The sequence below is a fragment of the Cutaneotrichosporon oleaginosum genome (assembly GCF_008065305.1).
Source record: "Cutaneotrichosporon oleaginosum strain ATCC 20508 chromosome Unknown ATCC20508_contig02, whole genome shotgun sequence".
Lineage (NCBI taxonomy): Eukaryota > Fungi > Basidiomycota > Tremellomycetes > Trichosporonales > Trichosporonaceae > Cutaneotrichosporon > Cutaneotrichosporon oleaginosum.
In genome coordinates, this window is record NW_027072171.1 from 2310955 (window position 1) to 2337863 (window position 26909).

General features: G+C 60.1%; 12 protein-coding genes across 12 annotated transcripts; 8 read left to right on the forward strand and 4 right to left on the reverse strand.

Annotated features, from left to right (window-relative positions):
* Positions 1-367: 367 nt before the first annotated feature.
* On the forward strand, positions 368-1531 carry COLE_02596 (uncharacterized protein; the record flags this gene model as incomplete). Its single annotated transcript, XM_018423522.2, has 2 exons — positions 368-547; positions 665-1531. The coding sequence occupies 2 exons, from the start codon at positions 368-370 to the stop codon at positions 1529-1531; spliced, it is 1047 nt and encodes a 348-aa protein (XP_018277915.1).
* A 344-nt stretch (positions 1532-1875) lies between these two features.
* Positions 1876-3311, reverse strand: COLE_02597 (uncharacterized protein; the record flags this gene model as incomplete). The annotated part of the gene is made up of 2 exons (XM_018423523.2): positions 1876-2960; positions 2993-3311. The coding sequence occupies 2 exons, from the start codon at positions 3309-3311 to the stop codon at positions 1876-1878; spliced, it is 1404 nt and encodes a 467-aa protein (XP_018277916.2).
* Positions 3312-3806: 495 nt separating this feature from the next.
* On the forward strand, positions 3807-6186 carry COLE_02598 (uncharacterized protein; the record flags this gene model as incomplete). The annotated part of the gene is made up of 9 exons (XM_018421421.2): positions 3807-3886; positions 3919-4510; positions 4583-4912; positions 4944-5226; positions 5263-5325; positions 5357-5376; positions 5412-5495; positions 5528-5824; positions 5872-6186. The coding sequence occupies 9 exons, from the start codon at positions 3807-3809 to the stop codon at positions 6184-6186; spliced, it is 2064 nt and encodes a 687-aa protein (XP_018277917.1).
* A 328-nt stretch (positions 6187-6514) lies between these two features.
* COLE_02599 (uncharacterized protein) lies at positions 6515-7719 on the forward strand (the record flags this gene model as incomplete). The annotated part of the gene is made up of 4 exons (XM_018420888.2): positions 6515-6728; positions 6762-6893; positions 6928-7218; positions 7280-7719. 4 exons carry the CDS (start codon positions 6515-6517, stop codon positions 7717-7719), a joined length of 1077 nt encoding a protein of 358 aa, XP_018277918.1.
* An 86-nt stretch (positions 7720-7805) lies between these two features.
* COLE_02600 (uncharacterized protein) lies at positions 7806-8320 on the reverse strand (the record flags this gene model as incomplete). The annotated part of the gene is made up of 2 exons (XM_018423524.2): positions 7806-8092; positions 8251-8320. 2 exons carry the CDS (start codon positions 8318-8320, stop codon positions 7806-7808), a joined length of 357 nt encoding a protein of 118 aa, XP_018277919.2.
* Positions 8321-9198: 878 nt separating this feature from the next.
* On the forward strand, positions 9199-10432 carry COLE_02601 (uncharacterized protein; the record flags this gene model as incomplete). Its single annotated transcript, XM_018419391.2, has 6 exons — positions 9199-9338; positions 9376-9470; positions 9523-9601; positions 9637-9745; positions 9782-9957; positions 10003-10432. The coding sequence occupies 6 exons, from the start codon at positions 9199-9201 to the stop codon at positions 10430-10432; spliced, it is 1029 nt and encodes a 342-aa protein (XP_018277920.1).
* Positions 10433-11588: 1156 nt separating this feature from the next.
* Positions 11589-13090, forward strand: COLE_02602 (uncharacterized protein; the record flags this gene model as incomplete). Its single annotated transcript, XM_018420426.1, has 2 exons — positions 11589-12694; positions 12727-13090. The coding sequence occupies 2 exons, from the start codon at positions 11589-11591 to the stop codon at positions 13088-13090; spliced, it is 1470 nt and encodes a 489-aa protein (XP_018277921.1).
* A 399-nt stretch (positions 13091-13489) lies between these two features.
* On the reverse strand, positions 13490-14447 carry COLE_02603 (uncharacterized protein; the record flags this gene model as incomplete). Its single annotated transcript, XM_018423525.2, has 5 exons — positions 13490-14023; positions 14057-14153; positions 14205-14236; positions 14280-14332; positions 14369-14447. The coding sequence occupies 5 exons, from the start codon at positions 14445-14447 to the stop codon at positions 13490-13492; spliced, it is 795 nt and encodes a 264-aa protein (XP_018277922.1).
* Positions 14448-15920: 1473 nt separating this feature from the next.
* COLE_02604 (uncharacterized protein) lies at positions 15921-17099 on the forward strand (the record flags this gene model as incomplete). Its single annotated transcript, XM_018423526.2, has 3 exons — positions 15921-16223; positions 16357-16642; positions 16717-17099. 3 exons carry the CDS (start codon positions 15921-15923, stop codon positions 17097-17099), a joined length of 972 nt encoding a protein of 323 aa, XP_018277923.1.
* A 377-nt stretch (positions 17100-17476) lies between these two features.
* Positions 17477-18668, forward strand: COLE_02605 (uncharacterized protein; the record flags this gene model as incomplete). The annotated part of the gene is made up of 5 exons (XM_018423527.2): positions 17477-17585; positions 17624-18076; positions 18129-18316; positions 18388-18448; positions 18484-18668. 5 exons carry the CDS (start codon positions 17477-17479, stop codon positions 18666-18668), a joined length of 996 nt encoding a protein of 331 aa, XP_018277924.1.
* A 236-nt stretch (positions 18669-18904) lies between these two features.
* On the reverse strand, positions 18905-20617 carry COLE_02606 (uncharacterized protein; the record flags this gene model as incomplete). Its single annotated transcript, XM_018423528.2, has 2 exons — positions 18905-20092; positions 20180-20617. The coding sequence occupies 2 exons, from the start codon at positions 20615-20617 to the stop codon at positions 18905-18907; spliced, it is 1626 nt and encodes a 541-aa protein (XP_018277925.1).
* A 1384-nt stretch (positions 20618-22001) lies between these two features.
* On the forward strand, positions 22002-26890 carry COLE_02607 (uncharacterized protein; the record flags this gene model as incomplete). The annotated part of the gene is made up of 12 exons (XM_018423529.2): positions 22002-22056; positions 22108-22204; positions 22287-22360; positions 22396-22579; positions 22624-22821; positions 22858-24187; positions 24223-24843; positions 24879-25193; positions 25236-25360; positions 25397-26012; positions 26050-26596; positions 26634-26890. 12 exons carry the CDS (start codon positions 22002-22004, stop codon positions 26888-26890), a joined length of 4419 nt encoding a protein of 1472 aa, XP_018277926.1.
* Between the last annotated feature and the right edge of the window lie 19 nt (positions 26891-26909).

Sequence of the window (26909 nt, forward strand, 5' to 3'; positions counted from 1 at the left end):
CGCGCCGGGCTGAGACACTCTCGGTGGTGACTACCTAGCTACCCTGCTGGTGCTCGGCCATGCTCGCGTATGTTGGACGCTGTCTCACGCCGGGGATCTAGTATCGAGCTCGCCGGCGATCTGGCGATTTTACTGCTGGCGGAGGCGAAGCCGGCAGAGGCGAGCAGCCGTGCCTAGAATTCGGTGTCGCCACCATCGGTTCCGCGTCATGTTATTCATCCAGTCATATACAACTTCTGTCGACCATCCATCCATGTCCTCGTCCGTCCCGCCCGGCGCGCGGCCGCCGCGCGCGCGTCCGTCCCGCCCTCCGCAACCCACATCCCCACCCCCGCCCCCGCCCTCAAGCCGCACCCTCAAACAGCCGATGACGCTGCGCGTCGCCGAGTCTGCGTCTGGCTCGTCCGCGTCCGCAGGCGCAGGGGCAGGCGACAAAGCCGAGCTCCGACGCGCCTTCGAGCGGCGCGCACAAGCCGCGCGCCGCGCTGAGAAATGGGCCGACCGCGCAATGGAAGAGATCCTCCCGCGCGACGTGTTTCTGCAGGCCGTACGTCCCCGCCCTCATCCTCCTCGTTCCCCCTGCATCCTCCGCCTTCCTCCTTCTCCGCGCTTCTTCTCCGCGCTTCGCGCTCCGCCCCCCGCCCGGCCCGCCCACTAACCCCAGCTCACATACCTCCACCGCGCATCGTACGCGGAAGTGACACACGAGCGGCACCTGAACGGGCTGTGCGCGTACGCGCCATGCGACCGCCCGCCGGCCGCGCCGTACCGCGCTCGCCGCCGCTTCGTGGTCTCCACCGCGACGCGGAGCATCACGGAGCGCGAGGGGAACGAGGACCAGGCGTACTGCTCGCGCGTGTGTGCGGCGCGCTCGGCGTACGTCGCCGGCCAGTTGGGGACGGCGGCGCCGTGGCTTGGCGGGGGCGGGGGTGGGGGGATCGTGCTGCTTGAAGATGTGGAGGAGAGGGAGAAGGCGGATGCTGAGAAGGCGGAGATGGAGACGGAGGACGCAGGGAAGGCGGAGCAGGCGGAGAAGGCGGAGAAGGCGGAGAAGACAGATACCCCCCTCCCCTCCCTCCTCGCATCCCTCTCCATCGTCGAGCGCGCTACGCCGACCCTCCCCCCTAACCCGCCGGGGCACGGGCTCCGCCTCCCCGTCGAACCTGGGCCGCCAGTCGCCGTGTCTAGCGGCGGCGACGGCCTCCCCCTCCCCCTGCCTGGCGGGGAGGCTGTGCCCTCGCTGCTCTCCAAGGCGAAGGCGACGACGGGCGGGGCACCGACCACGCGCCGCGGCGCGTCGTCCCTCCTCTCCACGGAACATGCTGGGCTCGCCAATAGCGTCGTTAGTGCGTCGCAGAAGCTGCGGCCCGAGTCGAGCGACGAGAGCGAGGACGAGGAGGAGTGGGCCAAGGCCATGGGATGGGGGGCTGGGCCTGAGGTTGACGCCCTCTTTGCAGTAGCTGCGGAGTCGCGCAGACTCATGCAGGAAGAAGGGGATGGGGGCGAGCAGCCGGCGAGTAAACCAACGTAGATCCACCACACTATCATAGCATGCACATTACGCACCTCCCCCCAACGTTGATGCCACACGCTGCATGGATATTACAAGAATAGGATAGATGCGAGTCGGCCAATCTGCGGCCAGACTTTTGGCTCCTAACTCCGCCTCCCTTCTCGCGCCCTCCACTCTGCAGTGTTCTGCAATCGCTTCTTCCTCTCTCTTGCTTCCTACGGTGGTTGTGTTTAGTGATGGTTGGTGGTATTGGAGTGGTGGGCTGGCCGAGCCAGCTCCGGGGTGATGGGTGTTGCGTGCTGAGCGCTGGGCGAGCTGGCAAGCGAACATGCTTAGAAAACTTATGTCAGCGTCAGACTTCATCACAACCACTCACGCATGTCCTGGAGACCGGCCGCGTCAAGGCCAGCGTTCTCTTTTACGCCAAGCTCAAAGTAGCCGTAGATGATGGTAACGGCCATGAGGATACCAGTGCCCGAGCCGAGGGCGCCGAGCATGTCCGCACCAAACGAGAGGAGGCCGAGAACGGCTCCTCCAAAGGCGGCGGCAGTGGGAATAACGCGCTTGAGCTCCTTGTAAATCGAGGCGTCGCGGTGGCCGGCGAGCGTCATGCTCTGGTCCTTGAGCTGCTTGGCGACGTCACGCGGGCCAGAGCCAGAGACCTCGATCCACGTCTTGGAGAACATGGCACAGGCAGTGACAATGAAAGTGAGGTAAACAACAGTGTGGAAGGGGTCGGTGAGGGCGGCCTTGAGCGAGTGAGGCGCCGACATAAAGTATGAGATACCGGAGATAGCCTCGAGCTGTGTGCTCTCCTCAACGGGCTCCCAGACACCAAGGAGGCGCACGAAAAGGTTGTTGGGGAAACGGTCGAAGAGCATACGCGAGACCAAAAAGACGTTCGAGGTGAGCGCCGACTCGAGCATAATGGGCATGTTCGAAGTGTAGAAGAGCTTGACGGGGTAAGTGCCACGCTGGCCGCGCATCTTCGAGCTCTTGATAGGGATCTCGACGCGGAAGCCCTGGAGGTAGATGACGGCCGCGAAGACGAGGACGGTCGAGATAACGTTCATCATGTTCGGGAGGCGCTCGCGGTAGAAGGCCTCCTTAAGAGCGCGGGTCTTGTTGTTCATCGTGAAGACGAGGTGGAAGAGGGCGACAATGGCGCCCTCAAACTCAGGCCCGCGCCCAGTGTTGACCGTGTTGGGGCTGAAGCACTTCCAGATGATCGACTCGCAAGTGTTGGTCGCGATGAAAAGGGAGATACCCGAGCCGAGGCCGTAGCCCTTGGTAAGGAGCTCGTCAAGGAGAAGAACAATGAGCGAAGCAGCGACAAGCTGAAGAATGAGAAGGAGGCAGACACCCGCGCCGAGGCTGGACGGCGCACCGTACAGCCCGGTAAGCACGTAGACGGTAGCCTGGCCGAGGGCAATAATGAGGGCGAAGACTGGGTAAGCGCTGACTGCGTGGATTGCGTACGCTTCTGAGCCGCGCTGAACAGCGCGCGGTCGTCCTTGAGGTTGTAGTCGACCTCGATGAGCTGCGCACCGGCGAGAAGCTGCATGATCATGCCCGAAGTGACCACGGGGGTGACACCCAGCTCCATGAGCGTGCCGCGGTTGCTCGCCATGATGACACGCATCCAGTAAAGCGGGTCGGCCGAGTCGCTCGACATGATGCCGTACAGCGGCACCTGGGCGCACACGAGGAAGATGAGGAGCGTGGTAGCGGTCCACAGGACCTTGTGCTGGAACGTAACCTTGCGCTCAGGAGCAGTAACCTCTGGGAGGATGCTCATGAACGGGCGGACAAGCTCGAGGAGTCGGACTGGTGTCAGGCATGGTGTAGTGAATGAGATGGCGCGTGCGCATCCGCTCCTCTTGAAGCCGATGTCAAGTCAAGGCAAGGCCGGGATGCGCGTTACGGCTTGGGCTCTCGCAGATACTCACAACTACCCATCTTGGCGAGTTTCCACGGGAGTCAGTAGCCGTGCCGGGAAGAGGGGGGAAAAAAGACGGTGAGGGGAGATAGATGAATGGATGGATGGAAAAGAACAGAGCTCGGCGTTGAGCAATTGAACAGCCACCTCGAGGGAGCAGGCGGGGGAAGGTGTCCACGATGCTCAGCCTGCAGCGACACGCTGGCGATTTCAGGGAGCGCCGCGTTTGGCGCATGTCCAATCACGTGGCGTTACATAAGCCGATATCCGCACTCGTAGTTATTGTGGCCCCGCTCAAAAGTTGACCACCTCCACTTTCCGAAGCGAGACGCAACTGAATCGACTCCATTCACAATGACCGACGCCGACGTAAAGGACAAGATCGATGATCGCGACCGCGGGCGCATGGCTGGGATTGCGCCAGTCAAGGCCGAGTGGGCTGGCTCCCTGGATCAGCTGACAGCAGATACCTTGTACAGACCGAGACCACCCTCACTCGCTCGGCGCCCGACGACGACGCCGCGGAGGCGGGCAAGGAGCGCGATGAAAAGCGCCAGAAGACCAAGGGCGGGTGGAAAGCGCGTACAAAGTGCCAGAAGCCCGTCTTGACCGGCGAGCGCTCAGTCCGCATGTGCAGCGGGTGGGAGAAGACCGGCCAGTGTCCCTACGGCGAGAAGTGCAAGTTCGCGCACTCGTGGGGCGCATACTTTGCCGTCAAGCCGGTCGACATTCATTACCAGAAGTCTGCGCTCGGAGAGGAAGCGCCCTTCGTGCAGACCGTCGATAGGCAGCCCGGGGGCGAAGACGGCATCGGCAAGACCATCGACCTCTCGACCACCTGCCCCGTCTACGCCGAGCTCGGATACTGCACCTTTGGTTGGCGGTGCCGCTTCCTCGGCGGGCATGTTAAGCGGGCAGAGGAAGGGGAAGACACCCTTACCCGTGTCGGCGGTTGGGAGCTACTTGGTTTCCCGGACATGGAAGGGAGCAAGGAAGGGCGGAACCGTGAGGTCAACTGGGCAAAGGTTGACGTGCTGCATTCTCTGCAGAAGAACAAGGTGGGTTGCATGTACGAGGACTGGTTTGAAGCGGCGCAGGGCTATGTCTGTACGACTATAACTAACGGACAGTACGACTACGACTTCTCTCCGCGGTACCTCGCGGTTGTGGAGCCTAACAAGACCTTTGGGCGGAAGCCGAAGAAGCAGCCAAAGAAGAAGAGGGGACCCGTCGACGAGGAGGAGGCGATGAATGAAGAAGAGGCGATGAACGCAGGCGACTCGTCGAACGGCGCCGTGAACGAGGAAGAGGCCATGAACGACGACACCAATGGAGAGGAGAAGGGCGTGATCCTCGGTGAGGCCGAGGCCATGGACGTTCCTCTTCGACCGGAGGAGAAGCGCCGGCTCAACTGGGACAACGGGTTGTACCTTGCCCCGCTCACGACCGTCGGCAACTTGGTGAGCCTTTCCCGTGCATGACTGACCTTAGCCCTTCCGCCGCTTGTGTACCGACTACGGTGCCACCATTACAATCTCGGAGATGGCGCTTGCCGAGCAGATTGTACAGGGCAAGAACGAGGAGTGGGCGCTTGTCCGCCGGCACGAAAGCGAAAAGATGTTCGGTGTTCAGCTCGCCGGTGGGTGGCCAAACCGCATGGTGCCCGCCGCCGAGGTGCTTGCTCGGGAACTCGGCCCAGGCGGTATCGACTTTGTCGACATCAACATGGGGTGTCCAATTGATCTGCTGTTCAAGCAGGGCGCGGGGAGTGCACGTGAGTCTCCTCCTATGTAGGAGTCGCTGATAGCAGTCATGGACAACGCGAGACGCCTCGGCAAGATCTGCGTGGGCATGAACCGCGCTCTTGGAGAGAGTGAGTAAGAGCAAGAACGAGCTGACCCCAGTCCCGCTTACGGTCAAATTCGTACGGTTAATGCATTATAACTTTACTGACACCAGCGTACCGGTGTCGCGAACAATCACCCAAATGCGCACAAGCTGATTCCGCGTTTTGCGAATGAATGGGGAGCAAGTGCGATGACGGTGCGTTCCTTCCTGGAGTGTGCTGATATCAGCTACACGGCCGCTCGCGCCAGCAGCGCTACACCAAGCTTGCGGACTGGTCCTATATCCGGCAATGTGTCGAGGTGCTGCGCGAGAGCACGGCGGACGCGGGCCTGCCGCCCGTGCCCATTTTCGGAAACGGCGACTGCTACTCGGCTCAGAGCTACTGGGAGGAGAAGGAGGCAAGCGGCGTTGACGGCGTCATGGTCGCTCGCGGCGCACTTATCAAGCCGTGGCTGTTTACTGAGATTGCTGAGCGGCGCGAGTGGGACATTTCCGCGACGGAGCGACTCGAAGGGATCCGGAAGGTGCGTTTCGCTTCCTCTCTCCTCCTCGTACGCTCGATTGACCTCAGTTCGCCGAGTATGGCCTGTCGCATTGGGGCGCGGACACGCAGGGCGTCAACACTACGCGCCGCTTCCTGTGTGAAGCGCTCTCCTTCCAGAGTCGGTACATCCCCATTGGGCTGCTGGAGCGCCTGCCGCCAATGCTGAACGAGCGCCCGCCAGCTTATCGGGGCCGGAACGAGCTCGAGACGCTGCTGAGCTCGAGCTTCGTTGGCGACTGGGTCAAGATTTCGGAAATGTTCCTCGGCCCCGCGGGCGATGACTTCAACTTCCAGCCGAAGCACAAGAGCAATTCGTACGGCGGTGAGGAGGCGCAGGGATAATGTCGCAGTGAGAGGAGGGTAGTCACCTGTCGTGCCTGTCGATCGTCCATGTACTGTATTCAATGCATGTTAGTCACTGCGACGATGCCGATGAGAGATGACAAGACGTCGTGAGCCAAGTCGATGAGAAAGACGTGAATATGACAGCGGCGATGAGTTAAAAGGACCTTCGGCACCATCCGGCCCGTGCCGCCCACCCACATCGGCATCGGCAATCACCGAACTCATTTCGTTGCTCATCTCACCTCCGCACTCATTGCCCAAGCTGTCGCCCCGCGCCCCCGCCCGCCTCTCCGCGCTCGGCGCTCACCTGGCCTCCCCCTCCAAGATGCTCGACACGATCGCCGTCGTCTTCGAGGTCTCGCCACAGTCGCTGGCGCTGATCAAGACCCACTTTTCCACCGTCCACTACTACCCAAAGGGCAAGATCCCCGCCGAGCTCGTAGGCGATGTCGAGGTCTGGTTCTGTAACTGGCTCGGCATCCCGCGCTGGATCAGCCCCGAGATGCTCACCCGCGCCCAAGTCGTGCAACTTACCAGCGGTGCGACCCCTCCCTCTCCTCCACTGACGCCAGCCGGCGCGAACCACGCCTTCGAGTGTCCCGCCCTCAAAGACCGCGACGTGCAGCGCCGCGTCAAAGTCTGCACTGCGTCGGGCGTGCACGTCCTCTCCATCCCGGCATACATCATCGGGCAGATAATCGGGTGTGCGCCGGGACACCTGGAGTCGGCTGACGCCAGTCTACCAGAACATACACACATCGATCACCGTCACGCGGACACATGGGCGCTGGCCACGGCGCGACGAGCTCGCGCTCAACCGCGACACGGGCGCCGACCTGCGCAAGTTCGGCACGCTCGGGCTCATCAACCTCCGCGGCAAGGTTGTCGGCATGCTCGGATACGGGCATATTGCACGCGAGACTGCAAGGCTGCTCGCTGCGTTTGGGTGCGAGATTGTCGCGGCGAACACCGCCGGCGAAAAGTCGCGCTGCGGGGGGTACATTATCGAGGGGACCGGGGATGTGGAGGGTGAGTGTCGGTAGCGAGAGGTGCAGACGAGGGAGAGGGAAGACGAGAGTTTTGACACCAGGCGATATCCCTACGGCGTGGTACTCTACGCGCGACGTCGCTTCGTTTGACAAGTTCCTGTCGCGCTCGGACATCCTCGTTGCCTCCCTGCCGTCGACGCCGCAGACGCGTGGGATGCTCACGCGCGAGCACTTGGCAAAGCTGCCCCCGAAAGCGCTCTTCATCAACGTCGGGCGCGGCGACCTCGTGGCGTCCGAGGCCATCCTCGCAGCCCTCAACGAGGGCACGCTCCTCGGCGCCGGCCTCGACGTCACGGACCCCGAGCCGCTGCCAGACGGGCACCCGCTCCTCACTCACCCTCGCGTGGTGATCACGCCGCACACCAGCGCCGACTTTGAGGGATACTTTGACGCAGGGGCAGAGTTGCTCGTCGAGAACATCGAGAACATGCGGCGCGGCGGGGAGCCGTACAACGTCGTCGACCCCGAGAAGGGGTACTAGACAATAGAAGAGCCTCGATTAGTACACAAATACAGCAATGGAATACATGCAGGCAGCGCCTGCTCTAACTACCTGTGCACCGTCGCTCAGAACCCACGTCCGCGTCCGCGTCCACGCGGCGCACCACGCCCACGGCCACCGCGCACGGCGCCGCGTCCGCGCGCAGCCGCAGCGCCCTCCTTGCGCTTCTTGGCGCGCGGCGCGTCGTCCACCAGCAGCGTGTCGAGTGGCAGAGAATCAGGCAGGATGTAGTACCGCACGTTGTTGCCGCGGATCGCGATGCTGTCGAGGTGCAGCGACGGCGTGCCTGCCGGCTGGTTGCGCATCGTGAGCTTGACGCTCTTAAGATGCGTGTTCATCTGCGGGTCGACGGCTGGGGTCAGCTAATGCACAATGGGATCGGGTGGAAGGAAGGCGCAGGGGTGACGAGATGTGCGAACGACGAGTGACTACTGCATCCACACCGTCCTCACAACAGCATCGGCATCGTTCTTCAAAACATGCTTCCACATCCCTCCAACAAGCACGCACAGGTAATGGTGCCATGGAGGACTGTCCCGTTCTTGAGCTCGATCGTGACCGTCTCGTTGTTGAGCTTCATCAAGAACCTGCTGTGAGCTTCCCTCCGACACCGCAAGCTGCGTGCGAGATGCATCGCCGAGCGCGCGCGCGTCCCCTGCGCTACTCACCTGACGAGCTTCATTTTGGAGGCGGAGTCGGATGCGGCCCTGCTGGGGTTTAGGTATTGTTGATGGTGACGAACGCGAAGTCGGCGGCGAACTGAGGATGACGGCGATATCGGGAATTTGTTGATGTGGCAATGGCGGACTACGCGTTGGGTGGCATCGTGGAGGAGGGAGGAGGGGGAGGGAGAAGGAAGGGCGCCGGAGACAAGGGACGGCGGCGTGGGCGCGGAACGCCAAGTTGAGCCGACAAGATCCATCTGGCCGTCATCTCTTTCATCCTTTCCTCCATCACTCCCCCCTCTCTCTCTATCTCCTCCTCCGTCCTCTCATCCTCTCCCTCTCTCCCTCTCTCCCTTTCGTTCGCCACAACCTGTTGTCCACGCCCACGCTCCCGATACCCGCGCCGCTCCACACCCCCATCCACATCTGACACATCCCACTCCACTACGCGTTCCGCGACGACCCGACGCTCGAACCCCCTACGCCAACACCATCACCCTCACCCACACTCACACCCACAACCGTACCAACAACTGCTCACCTGCTCACCCGCCCACGTCCTCGCGACATAGACAGGGCTGCGCCCCACTTTCTGTTCCATCTGTACCAGCATCTCGACATCATCGTTCCGCTCCACATCTAAACAGCATCTGTGTCCGGTTCGCACACAGCCCCATCTTTCCAACCACTGCATCTAGCACGAGCACCCTCCCTCGCTCTCTTCCCTTCTCAAGCCTAATACTCTTCCACTCACACTCCACGTACTCTTCCCGATCTGGTCAGACACCCCACAATGGTCGCGTTCGGTAACGGCTTCTCAAACGGCAACGGCAGCCATCACCCGGCCGCCCAGCAGGCGCCCCCCGTCAAGGTTCAGCCCCTGCTGTGCTCGGGCCACACCCGACCAGTCGTCCACCTCCAGTTCTCCAACATGTAGGCCACATGCGTGCTGTACGGAGTCTGACAATAGTCTCGCGGACGGCACTTACCTCCTCATCTCGGCGTGCAAGGACGGCAACCCCATGCTGCGTTCATGGCTGGGTGACTGGATCGGCACCTTCCTCGGTAAGTTTTCTTTTCAGCTTTCTGCTGGGACATGCAACGTGCTGACGCGCAGGCCACAAGGGCGCTGTCTGGTCCACCAAGATCTCTCTCGACACGTCACGCGCAGTGACCGGATCTGCTGACTTTACCGCGTGAGTCTGATTATTCTAGCCCGCTCTGACCGCAGAAAAATCTGGGACACGAACTCGGGCGAGGCTCTTCACAGCTTTGCGCACAACCATATTGTGCGCACCGTTGCGCTCAACCCTCAAGTGCAACCCCAGTACCTCCTGACTGTAAGTTTTGCTGGTGCCGAGCAAGACTGACCCCAGGGCGGCAATGAGAAGAAGATTCGTCTTTTCGACCTCAACCGCACGGACGCCCAGCCTCTCATACTCGGTAGCAACCCGGACGGCAACTCTTGTGATGGTGTCGTGCGGAGTATCGTATGGGATGAGGGCCAGGGCGGTGCCGTCGGTGTCAGCGCCGCTGAGGACGGCAAGGTTCGGTGGGTGTTGCTGAACAGAGAATCGTGGGGTTAGCTAACGCATAGCTGGTGGGACCTGCGCACGCTCTCACAAATCGACGAGGTTGATCTGGGCGGTTCTATCTCGTCTATGGAGCTTGCTCACGGTGGTGGCACCCTCTCGGTCGCCGCTGGGAAGAACGTACACTTCCTGGACGTGATGCGCCAGCACCCTCCTGTCTCAATCAAGATGCCGCACGAGGTGACATCTGCGTCTCTTCATCCCTTCATGCGCGACCGCTTCGTCGCCGGCTCGTCCGCCGATCCGTGGGTGCGCGTCTACGACCTTGACTCTGGCGCCGAGCGCGAGGTCTACAAGGGCCACCACGGTCCTGTGCTCTGCGCGTCATACTCGCCGGACGGCGAGGTCTACGCGTCGGGTAGCGAGGACGGTACGATCCGCCTGTGGCAGACCACGCCTGGCAAGTCGTACGGTCTTTGGCAGACACAGGAGTAGAGGATACCTTCGCAATGTGTTTGTGGGGAGGCCGATCTGATAGATGATGATGTGGGAGGAGGGACGAGATGGAGATATTGCAGCGCAGCGCGAGGCTGCTTGTACTTGAGATGCACAGGAGGGTGTGCGTGATATGGTCATGGACATTGTCACACTTGGAAACGCGTGTCAGGGGATGGAAGCCAGAGTGATGGTAACTGATCAAACTGAAACGTCAACAACAACACTGTTGCAACGGAGCGGCCAGAGCGGGAGACGAGAGGCGTCACACGTGCCTTCCGGCTTGATGCAGCTTCGGCATGTTCCTGGCGGCAACTTTGGCGTTCTTGTTAATAATGTGCTTGATTCCGCACGCCAGGCCATCTCGACCCCATCTTCATGCTCTTGTTACCACTCAAATCTCCCACCTCACACGTTCTCATCTATCTTTCGCGTCTGCTCACGACTACTGCTATATACATCGACTGCGCGGTAGGCTGCGCCGCGAGCCAGACCGTTTCCAGTTGGGCACATTTCGCCAGGAATAGATTGGCTGCGCTCAAACGCCACCCACCTCCACTCTCCAAATCTCGCATCGTTCTTGCTGTTTGTTTGTCTTGATTGCTTACCTGTCTTGACCTCTTCGTGGCTTTCGCGGCGACACTCGGGCTGTCACCAGTCTCTGTCGATTTGTCACCCACCGCTGCCACCGTCGACAGTCGCCATCTACGAGGGCTCGCCGCGTATAGGACTTACAGCGTGGTCCACATTCCCACTCCCATCGCTTATCATCTCGACTCGTCTCCATTTCCCATTCCCCCCCCCCCCCTCTCGCCCCAACCATGCTCCCACCAATCGTCCGGCGGCTTCTCAGCACGCCCCTCGGCCTGGCCCTCCTCGTCCTCGCTACGCTATCCCTCATTTCCATTGCGACACTGCCTGCAAGCTACGCTGGGAAGTTGTTTGGGAGCGGGTCGGGTACAACGGTCGCGGGCGCTGCGGGCAAGCACAAGGGTGAGTGCTAGAGTGCGCTTCTGCAGTGCTGCGCAGCATGTGCAGACGCCCGCTGCGAGCGTGGAATTGCGACGCGACTGCGCGCGATGCCGATTGCGCCCGTCGCCTCGTGCATGTGAACAGGCCTGGTCCCTCCCTGTCTGCCCGCAGCAACCCTTCGCTAATGCCAGACTGTGAGGATGATAATCCGAACGGCTTGTGTCCCATAGACGACACGGTCGCCGCGCCACCACCCGACTACGACCTTCTTGACGCGCCCGTGCCCGAGGCGTACAGGCGCTACTTCCCCGACTTGAGGCTTCCTAAGGAGCTGCGGCATCCGGAACTCGCGCCCCTCGCCGATCGTCTGGTCCAGTTCCTCTCGCGTCCAGCTCTGAGTCATAAAGATGCTCTCGAGGCAAACCAAGCCGGGTGTCCAGCGGACATTATCGACCAGCTCACGAACCCCGCGCTACTGTCCGATCATCAAGCCTATTGGATCCAGATTGACGCGAATGAGATTATCGAGCGCCGCGCCGAACTCGTCCAGTATCTCGCGAAGCAGGTCGAGGCAGGCCACAAGGTGCTGGGTACCATGCTCAAGGGCCCTGATAAGCGCGGCATCGTTCTCACGGGCGGAAACGGGGATACCGTGCTGCGCATCGAGATGTTGCTGCGCCACCTCCGGAAAATCGGAAGCAAGCTCCCTGTCGAAGTTGTGCACTTCTCTGACGAGCTCAACGATAAGAAGTACCGGAAGAGACTTGAGAAGCTCGGTGCCAAGCTCGTGGCGGTCCAGGGCGTCGAGAAGACGCCTGGCGCGTGGAAGAACTACCAGATCAAAGCCATGGCTATGATCCAGTCGTCGTTCACCGAGCTGATCTACCTCGACAGCGACAATGTGCCGCTGCGCACGCTTGACCATCTTTTCTCGGCGCCGCTGTACGAAGAGAACGGCCGGGCGGCATTCTGGCCCGACATCAGCAAGGACCACGCGGATAACGCGATCTGGCGGATTGTCGGCGACACATGTCACCTCCGCGAGTGGACGTTTGAGAGCGGGCAAATTGTGCTCGACAAGCGGGGCAACAGCGGCAACAACCTCGCCGCGCTGTGGCTGGCGGCCGGGATGCTTGAGCAGCAAGACTTTTACTTCACCATGTGTGGGGGCGACAAAGACACGTTCCGCTGGGCCTTCCGCATGCTGGACCTGGCGTACGCGCCCGCCCCGCGCTGGTTGAGCGCGCTCGGCATCCTGAACGAGTTCGACGACAACCGCTTCTGTGGCCAGTACATGCCCCCCATAACCGCACTGACAATAGCACGATGCTGCAGTACGACCTCGTGGCGCAGGGCGCGGCGCCGCCCCCGCTCTTCGTGCACTCCAACCTCCTCAAGTACCTGGAGGGCGGGCTCGAGCAGGGCCGCGTGTTCACGCACATCAAGCACCTCCCGCTGGACCTGTATGATGAAGCGAGCCTCAACAGCATCTTCTTCTTTGTGTACCACGGCAACGGGCGCGGCATGTGCACCGACATGCTGGTGCACGGGAACGCGGAGGAGAAGATGGGCGACGCGCTGTACGCCATGCAGCAGCCGCTCGTGGTGGGCACGCACGACTTCCCGGAGCTCGAAGGGTTCGAGGACGCGTGGTGGAAGGCCGGCGGGCGTGTCGGCGGGTGGTAGGTCGTGAGGGCGGAGGTGGTTGCGCCACGTAGATTTCGCTAGACACATAGATTGATGTATAACTTGCTGTTGATGGACTTTGACGTGTGTGGCAGGGGAGGGAGTATTGAATGTCACGATGCTGTTGTTGATGTCGACGGGTCAACGGACGTGCTGACGTGGAAGGCAGAGGGGCACCACAGTTTCCGCTGGCGCACCATGTCCTGTCGACTTCCAAAGGAGTTAGGGGTGAAGTGGTCCGAGATATGAAATGGGATCTCAGTACTTCCGCCACGAATCGAGCGCCGATCATCACGACTCGCACATTTGCCACCCGCTGCCACCGACACAACCATGCACGTCACCACCAGTCATGCCATAATACATACAGTGTGTGTTTGTGTCTCTATTACGTCTCTATTACGCTGCATTCCCACCACGACGAGGCTTGCGCCCCCCGTCCTCCACATTACGCCTCTTCCCGCGCCCCTGCCGCGGCGTGGTCGAATCCTCGCTCATCTCGGCATCAATCAGCGGCCGCTTAGCCCCGGTGGGAACCGGCGGACCAGCCGGTGGAAGTTCGATGGACGGGATGAGCTGCGAGGGGAGGGAAAAGTTGAAGGTGGAGGAGGGTACGGGGCGCGAAGGCGTGCGGCGCGACGCTACAATCGGACGCGGGCTGGGTGCGGGGGAAGACGGGGCATCAGCGAGAAGGCTCGAGACGGTTGCGGGGCGAGGTTCCTCAGTCGTTTCTGTACGGGGATTCGAAGGGCCAGGCGTTGGACGGAGCGGGGATGGCCCGGGCATTGGGCGAAGCGTCGACGGCCCGGGCGTGGGACGGACGCGCGAGTCAAGCACCGGCGCGGAAGCGGGGCGCACGGGAGTCGAGCGCGGCGCCGGGCGCTGCACAGGCGTGGGCACTTCGTCGTCCTCCTCAAATGCCCGAATCGCAGCCTGCAATTAGCGAAAGAATGCGTGGACACTTGCCTGTCGTGCCTCGCTCCAGTCCATGAGGCGTGCGAGAGCCTCGGCGGCGTCACCGCCGCTTCCGATATCACTCTGAACCTTCGAGAGAACGTCGGCGCTGCAGTCAGTGATGCACGGGCCCGGGACGACGCCGGAGATAGCGACGTACAGTGCGGCAGAGTATCCAGCCTGATAAGCTTGCTGTGAGTTAGCGCTGAAGTTTCTAAGACAACAATGCACGCACCTTGGTATATCCCAGGGAGCTCTTGTACAGCTGCGTTATGGACATGGCAGCGGCTGGCATCAGTGGGTGGGTGGCAAAGGTGGGCGTACCGCGGAACTTGTCACCCATATCGCGCTCGGCGTCGGCGAGCGCCGGGGGAAGGGTTGTGTCGAGCGAGGAGAGGTCCATCGCAGCGAGATGTCGTGAGGGGCTCAGAGATAGAGGGAGAAGAGGAGAGAGGTGTCTTCTTTGGAGGGTTTATGATGACTGCAAGGTGCTCGAGGATGTTGTGAATCGAGTTCGAATGCGTGACGGCGGCGGGGAAGAGCAAGGAGTGTGCGGTGCGGGATCAAATTCTGTCAAAACCTGACTGGCCCGTCCGCATGAGTCTTCAGGTCCAAGTCTACTGGAGGGGCGAGACGCAGGGTGCGACAATTCCAGAACATCCGAGTCCGAGTCGCACTCATGCACGCGGGTCGGCCTCGGCGTCGGAGACGGACAGCAATAGCTTGCCACCCCCGCTGTGTTTTGCAACATAGGAAGGGGTAGCTTGAATTGCGTTTGAGTTGAACGGGATGTGGGGCCCTAGCCTCGTGTCAGTGCGATCTCGATCGCGAGGCACCGCGACCCGCTCTGGGCCATGGGCACGTGAGCATCTTGCTGAATCACTGCTGCTTCAACATCAGCTCGTTCTTCTCCTCCTCTTCACAGTGCTTCAACTGCGGCTTGCAAGGCTCACAGCTCTCGCGCACAAGTGTACACACAGACTGGGGCGCTCTGCTCCACGATGCAGATCTATTCCACATCACACCGATCCCCTCACCCACTCGACGCCTTCGCAACTCGTCGCATGTCGTCGCACCCCACCCCCCTCCCGCGGCTCCATGCTGCGCATGGGCCCCCTGGGCGCACTGCAAGTTTTTTCGGGCGCAGCTCTCATCTGAGAGCCCGTAACGCATGACTCTGTTGCCCTACGCTTGCATGGCGACGGCAAGTTGGCGGCGAGTCGCGACGTGCGTGTCAGCCGAATGCCGACGTGGACGGGTGCACACTGAAATGGAGGCAAGCAGAATGGTGTAGAACATTACAGCGAGCAAGCCAGCATGCGACAACGAGCATGCTTCCTTACGACTTGATGGTGTTTATCCCACTCAGACGCCTACAACTTCCAAGCCGTTATCGTCAGCATCTGGGATCGAACCAGCCAGGGCTCTTTGTACAGCGTCGAAGTTTCGACCGCAGAGATTCCAGATCTAACATTGTGATTCGGCGTCAAACTGTCTGGATGGCTGCACTAAGAAGTTTCGACAAGTGTGGCCCCCATCATCGCCACCAGCAACGCGCTGATTATGCCTCTTTAAACTTGTTCCCAGCCCTAGGCTTAGGCCGGCCGAGGTGGGGAAATATCACTCCTACACTCATTCCAACGTCTGCAGAGGCCAGGCCTATCGTGATCACGCTGGAGCCATATTAGATGTGGTCTTTCAAGATATGTGTTGAAGGACGGCGGAAATCCCGAGATCAACTTGCACTCACCTGAAATAAGCCGCGTTGCGCCGACCGGCTTTCGGCATTCCGGCTACTTCAATCTCTCCCACCTCCTCCCACCGTCATTACCTCGGTCGCATCTTCATCCTACCACTCACTCTTCCCAGACGCACGATGATGCTGCGCCAGACTCTCCTCCGCCTTCCTCGGGTCGCTGCGCCCATGCGCGCCCGCGCCATGTCCTCCGTCCCGGCCAATGTCCAGGAGTGGATCGACGACATGAAGTCCCGTCCACCCCAAGTCGACATCGACGTGATCGAGGCCGGGCGCGCGAGCAAGCTCCGCACTACGCTGCCACTGCAGAACGAGGCTGCGGGGGCGAACGTGGACAGTGGCTTCCTCCCCAAGGGACACAACCTGGTTTACTGGCAGCCGCGATCGTTCATGGACGAGCTCGCACCAGACGGGACTTCCACGGTGAGTATCACCCCTCTGTCCTCGCGGAAGCTCTAATAGCTTGGGGCTATTCGGACGCAACCCACGACCTGTGAGCGGCTTCGCTCTAGCACCGCAAGCTTCCCTTGTTGTTGGAGTGTGCTGACGCGCGCAGGAGTACAATGCGCCTGAGCCGTACAAGCGGCGCATGTGGGCGTCGGGATCGTGGGAGTGGCGGCGCGGTGCCGGCCTCACAATCGGCGGCAAGGTGTGCCAGTCGACTGTCGTCAAGAACGCCGAAGTCAAGGGCCCCATGATGTTTGTCTACACCCAGCGCGACCTCTTCGACTCCGAGAAGCCTGAGGGCGACTGGGTCATCCGGGAGGAGCGCACCCACGTCTTCTTCCCCGAGGCGAAGAAGAGCGACCCCGGGACGAACAAGCCTAAGAAGAAGCCCATGGGTGAGTGTCTCGGGGAACCATCTCTTTCATTTTGTAGAAAGAGGCTGGGCGCAGTCAAAACTGGCTGACAGCAGCATCCGACATGCCCAAGGCCGACGTCGAGCAGACGTACACGCCCACGTCCCCCCTTCTGTTCCGCTATTCTGCGTTGACATGGAACGCGCACAAGATCCATTACGACAAGGACTGGACGCGCGAGGTCGAAGGTCACCCCGACCTGGTCGTACACGGCCCTCTGACCGCGCAGCTGCTCGTTGAGGTGGCGGGCAACGCTGCCCAGGACGCAGCGGGCGTGCTCAAGAAGTTCGAGTACCGCGCCACGCACCCCATGTATGTCAACAAGCCGATCACCCTCAAGGCCGCGTGGGAGGGCCCGCGGGGATCCAAGCTCGTGCTCTGGGCCGAGCAGGAGGGCGTCGTGGGCATGAAGGGGACAGCGGACGTTGAGGCGGCGTGATTGTAACCATTGCATGCAGAAGTAGCACAGGCTGGGGGGAAGCTGGAGCGTTGAGTGAGCCATGTCGAGCCATGCAGTTCCAAGGTGCGGTGGGGTGTATGGCGCCGTACTTTGGATCACGGCCCTTCCGAAATGTGCAGAACGTTCTTGGCCACCACCCCACGACAGTCCCGCTCCGCTCCGATCCGAGCTCGGCGCTCGGCGCTCGGAGTGTACGGGGCGACCGGAGTGGGCGGTGACTTGCGGTCACATCGCGGAATTCGGCTTCTGCGATTGCTCGGAGATCGGAGTGCACTGTCCTATCGCGTGTGGGGCATCCACCCAGCGCGTCACTTCACTTCCGCCCGCAACTTCGACACCACCCACTCCCCCTCACCATGTTCGCCCTCACTCCCCGCGCTGTATCTGCACCGCGCGCCGCGCGCGCCATGTCCACCATTGTGCGCAGCGAGCTGCCCCCTGTGCTCCGCCGCGCCATGTTGTACGGTGAGTACTGCGGCCACTTTGGTCCTCACTCACACCAGTCCCCGGCTCGAACCCGCGCATGATCGAGAAGTCGCTTTCCAGCCCCGCCGACTCGGTCGCCTACGACCTCGAGGACGCCGTTGCGCCCTCCGCGAAGCCCGAGGCGCGCCGTCTCGTCGCCGAGCTGCTGGACAGCGACCGGCGGCCCGCCGGCGAGGTTGTCGCACGCATCAACGCCGTCGGCACGGGCTTCGAGGTGGACGACCTCGATGCCGTCCTCCGCGCGCGGCACGTGCAGGCTATTGCGTTGCCCAAGACCAACGACCCCGAGCACATCGAGTGGGTCGTCAGCCGCATCCAGGCGCTCTGCCCGCCGGACAAGCAGGCAGGCAAGGAGAACGCCGTGCGCATCATCGGGATGATTGAGAGCGCCGAGGCAATGGTACGGATTAACGAGATTGCGGCCGCTGGGAGGGGACATTTGGATGCGCTGCTGTTCGCGGCTGAGGACTGTAAGTCCCAAGATTGCGGAGGAGGGAGTGCGATGCATAGAGCTCACTTTAGACTGCGCCGACGTCGGCCTCGTCCGCACCCCTGAGCGCACCGAGCTCCTTTACCCCCGCGCCAAGCTCGTTACCACCGCTCGCGCGTTTGGTCTCGGATCGCTCGACCTCGTGTGCGTCAACTTCAAAGATCAGGAGGCATTGCGCATCGAGAGCGAGGAGGGCATGCGCCTGGGCTTCACTGGCAAGGTGCGTGTGCGAGTTGGCACAGTGCTCTCACCGCGGCTGGAACCCGGCAACGTATTACAGACTGATGGCAGCAAGCAATCCACCCCGCACAGATTGAGACGATCCAGGCGGCGTATGCACCCTCTGAGGCTGGTGAGCTTGGACTGCGCCAGGCAAGCTAATCGTAGCAATCCGCAAGGCCGCACGCATCAAGTTCTCCTTCGAACTGCACGACTCGAAGGGTACCGGCGCATACGCGCTCGACGGCGTCATGATTGACGCTCCCGTGTACAAGCAGGCGCAGAACACACTGCGCATCGCCCAGGCGGCCGGGTTGCCCATTCCCACCATCACCGAGAAGGACATCAGCTAGAAGCATGAATAGAGCCAGCGCGATGGGGCATGTACCAAAATTGCATCTGACACAGCCGCGTTGAGCCGCGAGAAGTAACAAAGGCTGAGAGTTATTAATCTTGTGCTATCAGCGCAGAGTCACACTCAAACTGCTCTCTCGCATCTCCCGGTATGTGCGTTTGTATCGACCACCGCGTCATCGCTGCACAAAACGGAACTGTACATTTCTCTATAACATTTATTACGCTGTCGCGTCTAGTTGGGCAACTGACCCTGCTGAAGGAGATAGATACGCCCGCACCACGGCTCCAGCTCGACGGGGCCATGAATTCCGGAGCCGATCTCCGCCTCATCGTTCGAGACGATGAGCTGGGCGCCAGCTGTGTCAACGCCGAGCTTGCCCACATGAATCGCAATGGGCGCACCACTTCCGTCGCCTCGTTTAAAATTGAGGAGCACTAGCAGTTTCTCGCCGGTCTCGGCCCAGTTACGGATATAGCAGTAGTTGTCGTTGTTTTCCTCGTCGAGCGGCTCAAACGTGCCGTAAATGAGCGCCTTGTGCTCACGGCGCAGACCTAACATCCTCTTCCAGAAGCTGCGCACGGACGACTGGTCGCTGCACTGTGAGGCCGCGTTCCACATCTTGTAGTCGTCGTGGATGCGCATCCACGGCGTGCCCTTCGTGAAGCCGGCGTTCTTCGTGTCATCCCACTGCACGGGCGTGCGGCCGTTGTCCCGGGCCGTCTGGCGCAGATCCCTAAAGACACGCGCCATGTACTCCTCCGCCTGGCGGCCCGTGATTCCTGCTCGCTCGAGGTACGCCCGCTCGCCCGCGAGCAGCTGGATGCTTTCAACGTCTTTGTACTCCTCCTCCTTCCACTCGTAGGGCACGTTGATCTGTCCCAGCTCTTGGCTCTGGTACACGTATATTGTGCCGGTAAGGGAGCACTGGAGCATGGCGAGCAGCTTGCCCGAGCGCGCGCGGTGCTCCGGCGACTCACATGCCATGCGCGTGATCATACGCGGCTGGTCGTGGTTCTCGAGATAGTTTGCGAACCACCCGCCCTCCTTCGGAAGCTCGACGTGCCACCGGTTCCACTCCTTCTTAAGGTCACGCAACGCCCAGTCCTTGTTCCAGCCGCGGCCAAAGCCGCCGTTGCCGCGGTCAAAACCTTGGTGGTGGAACGTAAAGACCATCTGCAGCTCCTTGCGACTGGGCTCAGAGTAGAGGGCGAAGGACGCCGGGCCCTCCCCGCCCGGGCACTCGCCGACGCAGAAGGCGTCGTAGTCCTTCAGCACCCGCTCGTACATTTCCTTCAAGTGATCGTGCACGCGTGGGCGGTTGATCGAAAGGTTACCGAAGGGCTGGTATATCTCCTTAGGGTCGATGATGGGAGCGTCGGGGAACCCGTCGGCCTTGGAGATGAAGTTGATGACGTCCATCTGGCGTTAGCAGAACACAAAGAGTGGTCTAGTGAGGCATGGAAGAGGGTGCTCAGAGCCACCGCGCAAAAGTTGCCGTCTACTTACGCGGAAGCCGTCAGCGCCGCGGTCGAGCCACCACCGCATCATCTTGAACACCGCATCGCGCACGGCCGGGTTCTCCCAGTTTAGGTCTGGCTGCTCCTTGAGGAACGTGTGCAGGTAGTACTCCTGACTACCCTCGTCCCATTCCCAGGTAGAGCCGGCACCGAAGATCGAGCGCCAGTTGTTGGGCGGCACGCGCTCGCCCTGGTCGTTCGTTTTGCCGGGATGCCAGATATACCAGTCGCGCTTCGGCGAGCTCTTAGCCTTGCGCGACTCCTTGAACCACGCGTGCTGGTCCGACGAGTGGTTGACTACCAAGTCCATAACCAGCTTCATGCCGCGCTCATGCACCGCGTCGCGCAGCTTATCCCAGTCTTCGAGTGTACCGTAACGCTCGTCAATCGCCTGGTAGTCGCTGATGTCGTAGCCCATGTCAGCCATAGGAGAGGTGTAGATCGGCGAGAGCCAGATCACATCGATGCCCAGGTCCTTCAGGTAGTCGAGCTTGGAGAGGATGCCGAGGAGCGTGCCATTGCCGCGGTCCTCGTGATCGGCAAACGACGACTGGGGTCAATACATTCTGGAGGTTGAGCGACGCACGGGATAGACTTATGTTAGCGAGCTCCGCGTCATCGGCAGAATGCTCACTTTGGTACACCGCTGCCTCCTTCCACCAACGACGCTCAGTAACGTCTTGTGTCATCTGGGAGAGAATGCGATGGCACTGCCGTGCATCACGGCTTCTGTCCCTTTATAATCAGATCGGAGGCCCTCCGAACACCATGACCGGCCCGCGGCCCGATCTCGGGCAAACCCTCCTCGGTGCCGTCGAAGGTCGCCGAAGACACCGATGCATCAACCGCGTGGTTCCATACCCACCAGTAGTTGTCACATTCTCGCTTCAAATATGTCATGCATCACAGACTCACGTTCTTGCCTTTCATCTCAATACGATATTATGCCCGAGCGACTTCGAGGCAGAGTTTTCGGTATCGATTCCAGGCCAAAACATGATCTCAAAATCAGTGCCGCGCGGAATGCAGCTCAGAAGTGCTGTAAAGCCATCGGCGAGGCGAGCCATCGGCCATCAGAAGATCCCCACATTGTACTCACGCTGCTAGTTCCTGTACCTGCATGGTATGCGCAACAGAAGTCTTCAGGGATTAGAGATCTGAGAGGCTGAAACCTCATCCAAAAACAAATCGAACGACAACTGCATGACTCGAACATGCGCTCCCGAAGGAAATTGATAGTAGAATATCCATTCTAGTCAATCGCGTTAACCACTCCGCCAAGTTGCCCTTGGATTGGTGGTTTTACATTGCAATACATGTCAGCAAGCACTTAATTATGCGTGCAGCGAGGAGACTCTGCTGCTGGGTTCCTCTTGCGTTTCATCCTCACAAGAGCATCCCTTGTCTAATAGCAGGGTGACGCGGCGTGTAATGAGAGTGCAAATGAAGCCATTCACTGAGAAGTCATGCGACAGACAAGATTGACCCATCTAGGTGCCTGAAATTTCCATATGATCTACATATTATTAATGTCAATTCAAATGCGTGGAATAGCGGGATGAGCAGCCGCCACCCACCCATCAAAGGGAGGGGCTGCATATGTCAGGGTGAGTTGCCACTTGCTGCCATTCACTGTCCGGTGCTCTACCTCGCGCGACCCCGACGACGACATCATCCATCTTCCTCTCTCACTTCCTCTTTCCAATCACTTCTTCGACCTCGACATCGAGCTACACGTCTATTCCACTTCTCAACGCGACACCCTCACCGCCCACTTCCTGTGCTAGCCCATGCTATAACCAACATCCAACATGGCCGACGACGCGGCTCGAGACGCGATGTGGGGTAGCTTCGACGAGGAGGGCGGTGAGTCCAGCCATCAATTCTGTGCGCGCGCCTTGCTGACATCTTACGCAGACCTCTGCCGCGTGTGTCGAACAGAGGCAGAAGATTCCAAGCCCCTCATCTATCCATGCAAGTGCTCTGGATCTGTTCGATATGTGCACTCAGACTGGTGCGTTCTGTCACGTCCTTTCCATGTGCTTCCTGCCACCGCCTTGGCTGCTGGTTAAGCGATCATTTGCTTACTTCCACAGCTTGCAAGAGTGGCTATCGCGCAGCAAGAAGCGCTACTGCGAGATTTGTGGCCACCCCTACACCTTCACCAAAGGTATGCTGGAAGCACTCGTTATCGCTGACGTGCAGTCTATCCCTCGTCCTTACCTTCCGTTATTCCTACGATGGTGTACATTCGCCAATCACTCTTTGTGGCAGGTCGTTTGGCATGGCGAGTTATGCGCATATGCATCGCCATTGTCAGCTGGCTGGTCATTCTACCCGTCATTACCATGGCATCACTACGGATCATTCTAGCCGTGGTGGACCACATGTGAGTGCCGCCGAACGACCCCGGGGCGCGCCAGCTCACCCCAGTGCCCACGCTAGCTTATCCTACGGGCTAAAATCCGCTATCACGGATAGTTACCACGATCTTAACGGGACCTTTGTTCTATCCAACGACACCGATGGACGCCCCCGCGGTCGTGACCTCGTACTCAATGCGGTTGCAACAAATGGCACGCTCGATTTCCTCCCTACGTTTTTCGACCGCATATCCGCAGATGGGCGAAAGTAGGTTTAGCAAGTCCGGCCAAGGCTGACTGTCAGCCCCATCGCATTCGTCTTCCGCGGGCAGATTGTCGCCATCTCCGTCGCCACTGGTCTTATTGGCCTGATCCTGCTACGTGAGTGGATTGCGCAGCAAGAGTGGCATGCGCGTCCGCCAGTGGAAGAGGAGGGCGAGTTCGACACAAGTCTGTGGACATTTCGCAACGGTCAGGCCATCCGCCTCACGGACATCGAGCATTCTAGCAATGCCGAGTCAAATAGAGCCGCTGCTGGCACTGACGTGGGCGACACCGGAGACACAGAGACCATTATTGCGGATGGTGACTTGGACTCTCAAGGCCCCGTTGCGCCCCACGAGACTGAGGAGGGCGACATGGAACATGACACGGAAGAGTCGCCTGCCCTGCCGGCGGAAGTGATCGATACTGCCCGGGAGCAGGCGCAGGAACGCAAGCCTCGGCCGGCTTTAACGCACGCCTCCTTTGATGCGTTGACGCGTGTTGGGGAGGCTACCGCCAGGATTCCACTGTGGGAGAACAACGCTGAGGCGGGGCCATCTCGAGGTGTCGCGGACGTGCCCGAGGACGTGGTCGCCGACACGCCGCCCCTGTTGACCTCTCAGCAACTTGATACACCGCGCGCTAGTGGTCAAGAGAGCCCTCATGGTACTCGCCATGAGGACGATTTTTTCGAGACGCTGGAGACTGTCCCGGGCGGAGCCGGTAGCCAGAGCACGCTTGAGTTCTCGCCGACTTTCCGCCGCGCCTCTGATCCTGGGCCGGATGGTAACCTCGAGTCCCCTCGCGCAGAGCGGCAGTTCGGGTCTCAAGGCCTGATGGAGCCGGCGCTGCCAATTATTGCCGAATCGCCCCCTGACACGCCCCCCTTGGATGTTCAGCAAGCACTCGACACACGCATGGGTGCGCTACTTGGCGTTCCCGACGGCCCCTCGTCGCCGGAAAGTGTAGGGACGCCCGAGACAGGCGAATTTGAGCACGACGATCAGGTTTTGAGAGGGGAGACATCTCCAGGCGACCTCGTGCGCACGGAGACGGAGGACAACGAGACCGACGTTGACGTCGACCAGGAGACGGACGCCAACGCGGACGTTGAACTGGAGCATATTGAGGAGAGGGTGGAGGTCGATGACCCCCAATGGCGCCACTTTGAGGCAGCCTTGGGCGACGATGACCGCTTTGTCGTGAATGTGGAGTTTGTCCAGCAGGTTATGGCGCGCAACGAATTAGATGGTGTTGGCATGGAAATCCCACCCGAGGACGAAGACGACCGGCCACTGGACGCTGAGGACTGGGACGGGATCTTCGAAGTTGTTGGCTTCATCGGCCCCCTCACGGGCCTTCTTCACAACGTGAGTGTCTGCTGTCGTATCACGCTTACTGGCAGCATATCTTTGTCAGCTTCGCCATGGCTTTCACTTTGACCGTCATGGTTGGTCTGCCCACCTTCGTTGGCAAGGTTGTTTTGGCTACCGACTTCATCCGCGCCTCTGGGGACGGGTTCATCACGACCATCCGCTCAATCTCATTCGTCTCCGACTGCCTTTTACGGGGTGTTGCGATGATTTTGAAGGAGCTCCTGGCATTTCCTCGTCTTGTTGCTAAGCCTGCGACCGACTATATCATGGATTCACTCAACGTAACGTCGATTGCTCAGGCTTTTGACCACACCGCCAGCTTATTCTCACATCCTATTGTCGCGCCGGAGGCCATCGCTTCGATTAACTACACCTCCGATGTGCCCGTAGTTGGAGTGCTCATCGATCAGGCAATCAGTGGTCTCGAAGTTGTCGGAGAGACGGCACACACCTTCTACAAGACACTGCGCCTAGGATCAATCTCCATCGCAGCATCGCCTGATTCCGGCGATCACTTTGTGTCGTTAATGGTGGGTTACATGACATTGTCGTTGGCCGTCATCTGCATCGCCATCATCGACGCAGCAAATCTGATCCAACTCTCGCATTCGTTCATGGAAAGGGCGCGCACAGTGCAAACCTTTTTGAAGGTGAATTTCCTACCCGGAATGTAAGCTGATTTCAGGTTGTGTTCTTTATGACGCTCGAGATCGTTTGCTTCCCAATTTTCGTCGGAATCGTGATTGATTTGTGCACGCTCCCGCTGTTTGGCACTACCATGAGCCAGCGCCTTGTTCGTATCGCGGGCATATCATTTGGCAAGATCTTTGTGACATGGGCCTGCGGCACTGTGTTCATGATCTCCTTCGCGGCCTTTTTAACGCACATGCGGACGATCTCGCGCGCCGGCGCGCTCTACTTCATTCGCGACCCATCTGATCCCACGCACTCGCCTGTCAAGGAGATCATGGATCGCCCTGCGCTCGCTCAATTCCCGAGAGTACGTCTCTAGTTGAACCCTGGACATCGCTGATACCCCCAGTTGGCAGTCTCAGCTACCATGTACACAGTGGTTGTTTTCGCGGTATGCGGCGCTGTGCCGTGGCTCCTGCACGCATTCTCAGCTCTAGGTTTTTTCAGCGACTTTCTGCCCTTGCGCCTCGACCAGTGAGTCAGTGTGCTCGCATCCGGCTGACAACACAGACGACCATTGTCATCGGTGCCTTTCGACATTCTCTTCCTCCATCTCATCATTCCCCCGTCCTGGGAGATGCTGTATCTACCCCACCGAATGAGGAAGCTCTTCGTTGTGTGGTGGGGATACGCAGTAAAAAAGCTTCGCCTGGTTTCACTCATTTTCGGCATGGAGGTTCGCCCCAAGCCCTCATCCTATGGCTCGCATATCGCCTGGCTTTTGGCTGACGCTGCTTGCCAGTTCATTTTCGGCAGGTATGACAATCGCGCGACACGAGCTCGCGTTCCGGCGAGCGACAGAGTGGAGCTAGCGACCCTGGCCGAGCGCAGACGGGAGGGTGTTTTTATTCCTGTCGACCAGAGAGGAGCGCCTAGGACTGAAGCTGATCGCATTCGACTCCTCAAACAAGACTTTGCAGCTCGCAAGGCAGGGCGCAATCCCAAAGCCGATTACACCATTGTGTCGCTACCAGACTTTTGGCGGACCCGGGTTTATGCGTTGTTGGCGTTTATGCTCTTCTCGGCGTCATGCGTGACGGCTGGCCTCATCTTTGTTCCCTTGGCGCTTGGGCGTCAAGCAACAGCGTTGTGGTTCGGTGCACCGGTGTATGACGGGTACAGCTGGGTGAGTCCGATTGACTGCATGCACTAAACCTGACCAGGTCGTCGGTATCTACCTATGTCTGATCTCGTACAACATGGGGCAGAGCGCAAAGAAGCACATCATTGATTCGTCTCGGGCCGAGCGGTTGCGCCGCTCGCAGAAGTCAACCCGGGTCAAGAGGTGGCTTCTCGGCGTGACACGCGCCGTCTACGCGGTGTTCATGTTATACCTCGTCTTGCCACTCATTGTCGGCATCAACTTCGAGCTGTTTATCTCCCTCCCGGTGCGCTACGGGTTCTCAAACGACATTGCTCCAGTCCTGCACGTGTGGGACGCGTGGGCAACCGGCACATCAATGATCTCTCTCTACGTTGGCGGTGTAGGCCTGGCAGCAGACGAAGCGCTTCCTCGGGTGCCGCCAACGTTCCGCGACGCCTTCAAGAGACCCTTGCGTATGAAGTTTGGCTACATCACCAAACTTACGGTTCCGCTTGCAGGGTATCTTATCATCCCAATTATCTTACCGTGGTTCATTTTTGTCGCACTGCGCTCGAGCCTGCAGATGATCGGGGTGCCATTACCTCAGGTTGACAACGGATGGGCTTGTGAGTTACCGCGCCTTGGATTGCGAACTAACCCAAGTCCGGATGATGTACCCCGTCAGCACAACGGTGCTACTCGTGTCCATGTCGTGGCGCATGATCGCCGCGGTCCTCGCGCGCGTGCGACAGTGGATGATCGACGCCGAGTATGTGGTGGAGGAAAGGGTTGAGAACTACGAACCCGGGGCTGAGGCGGAAGTTGAGGGGGAGGTAAGGTGGCCTCCCATTGCTGCGGAAAACGAGGGCATCCCAGATGTCTTGGAGGCAGAAGAAGGGTGGGTGGTCCTCGAAGAGTAACCCTGCATAGAATACCCAG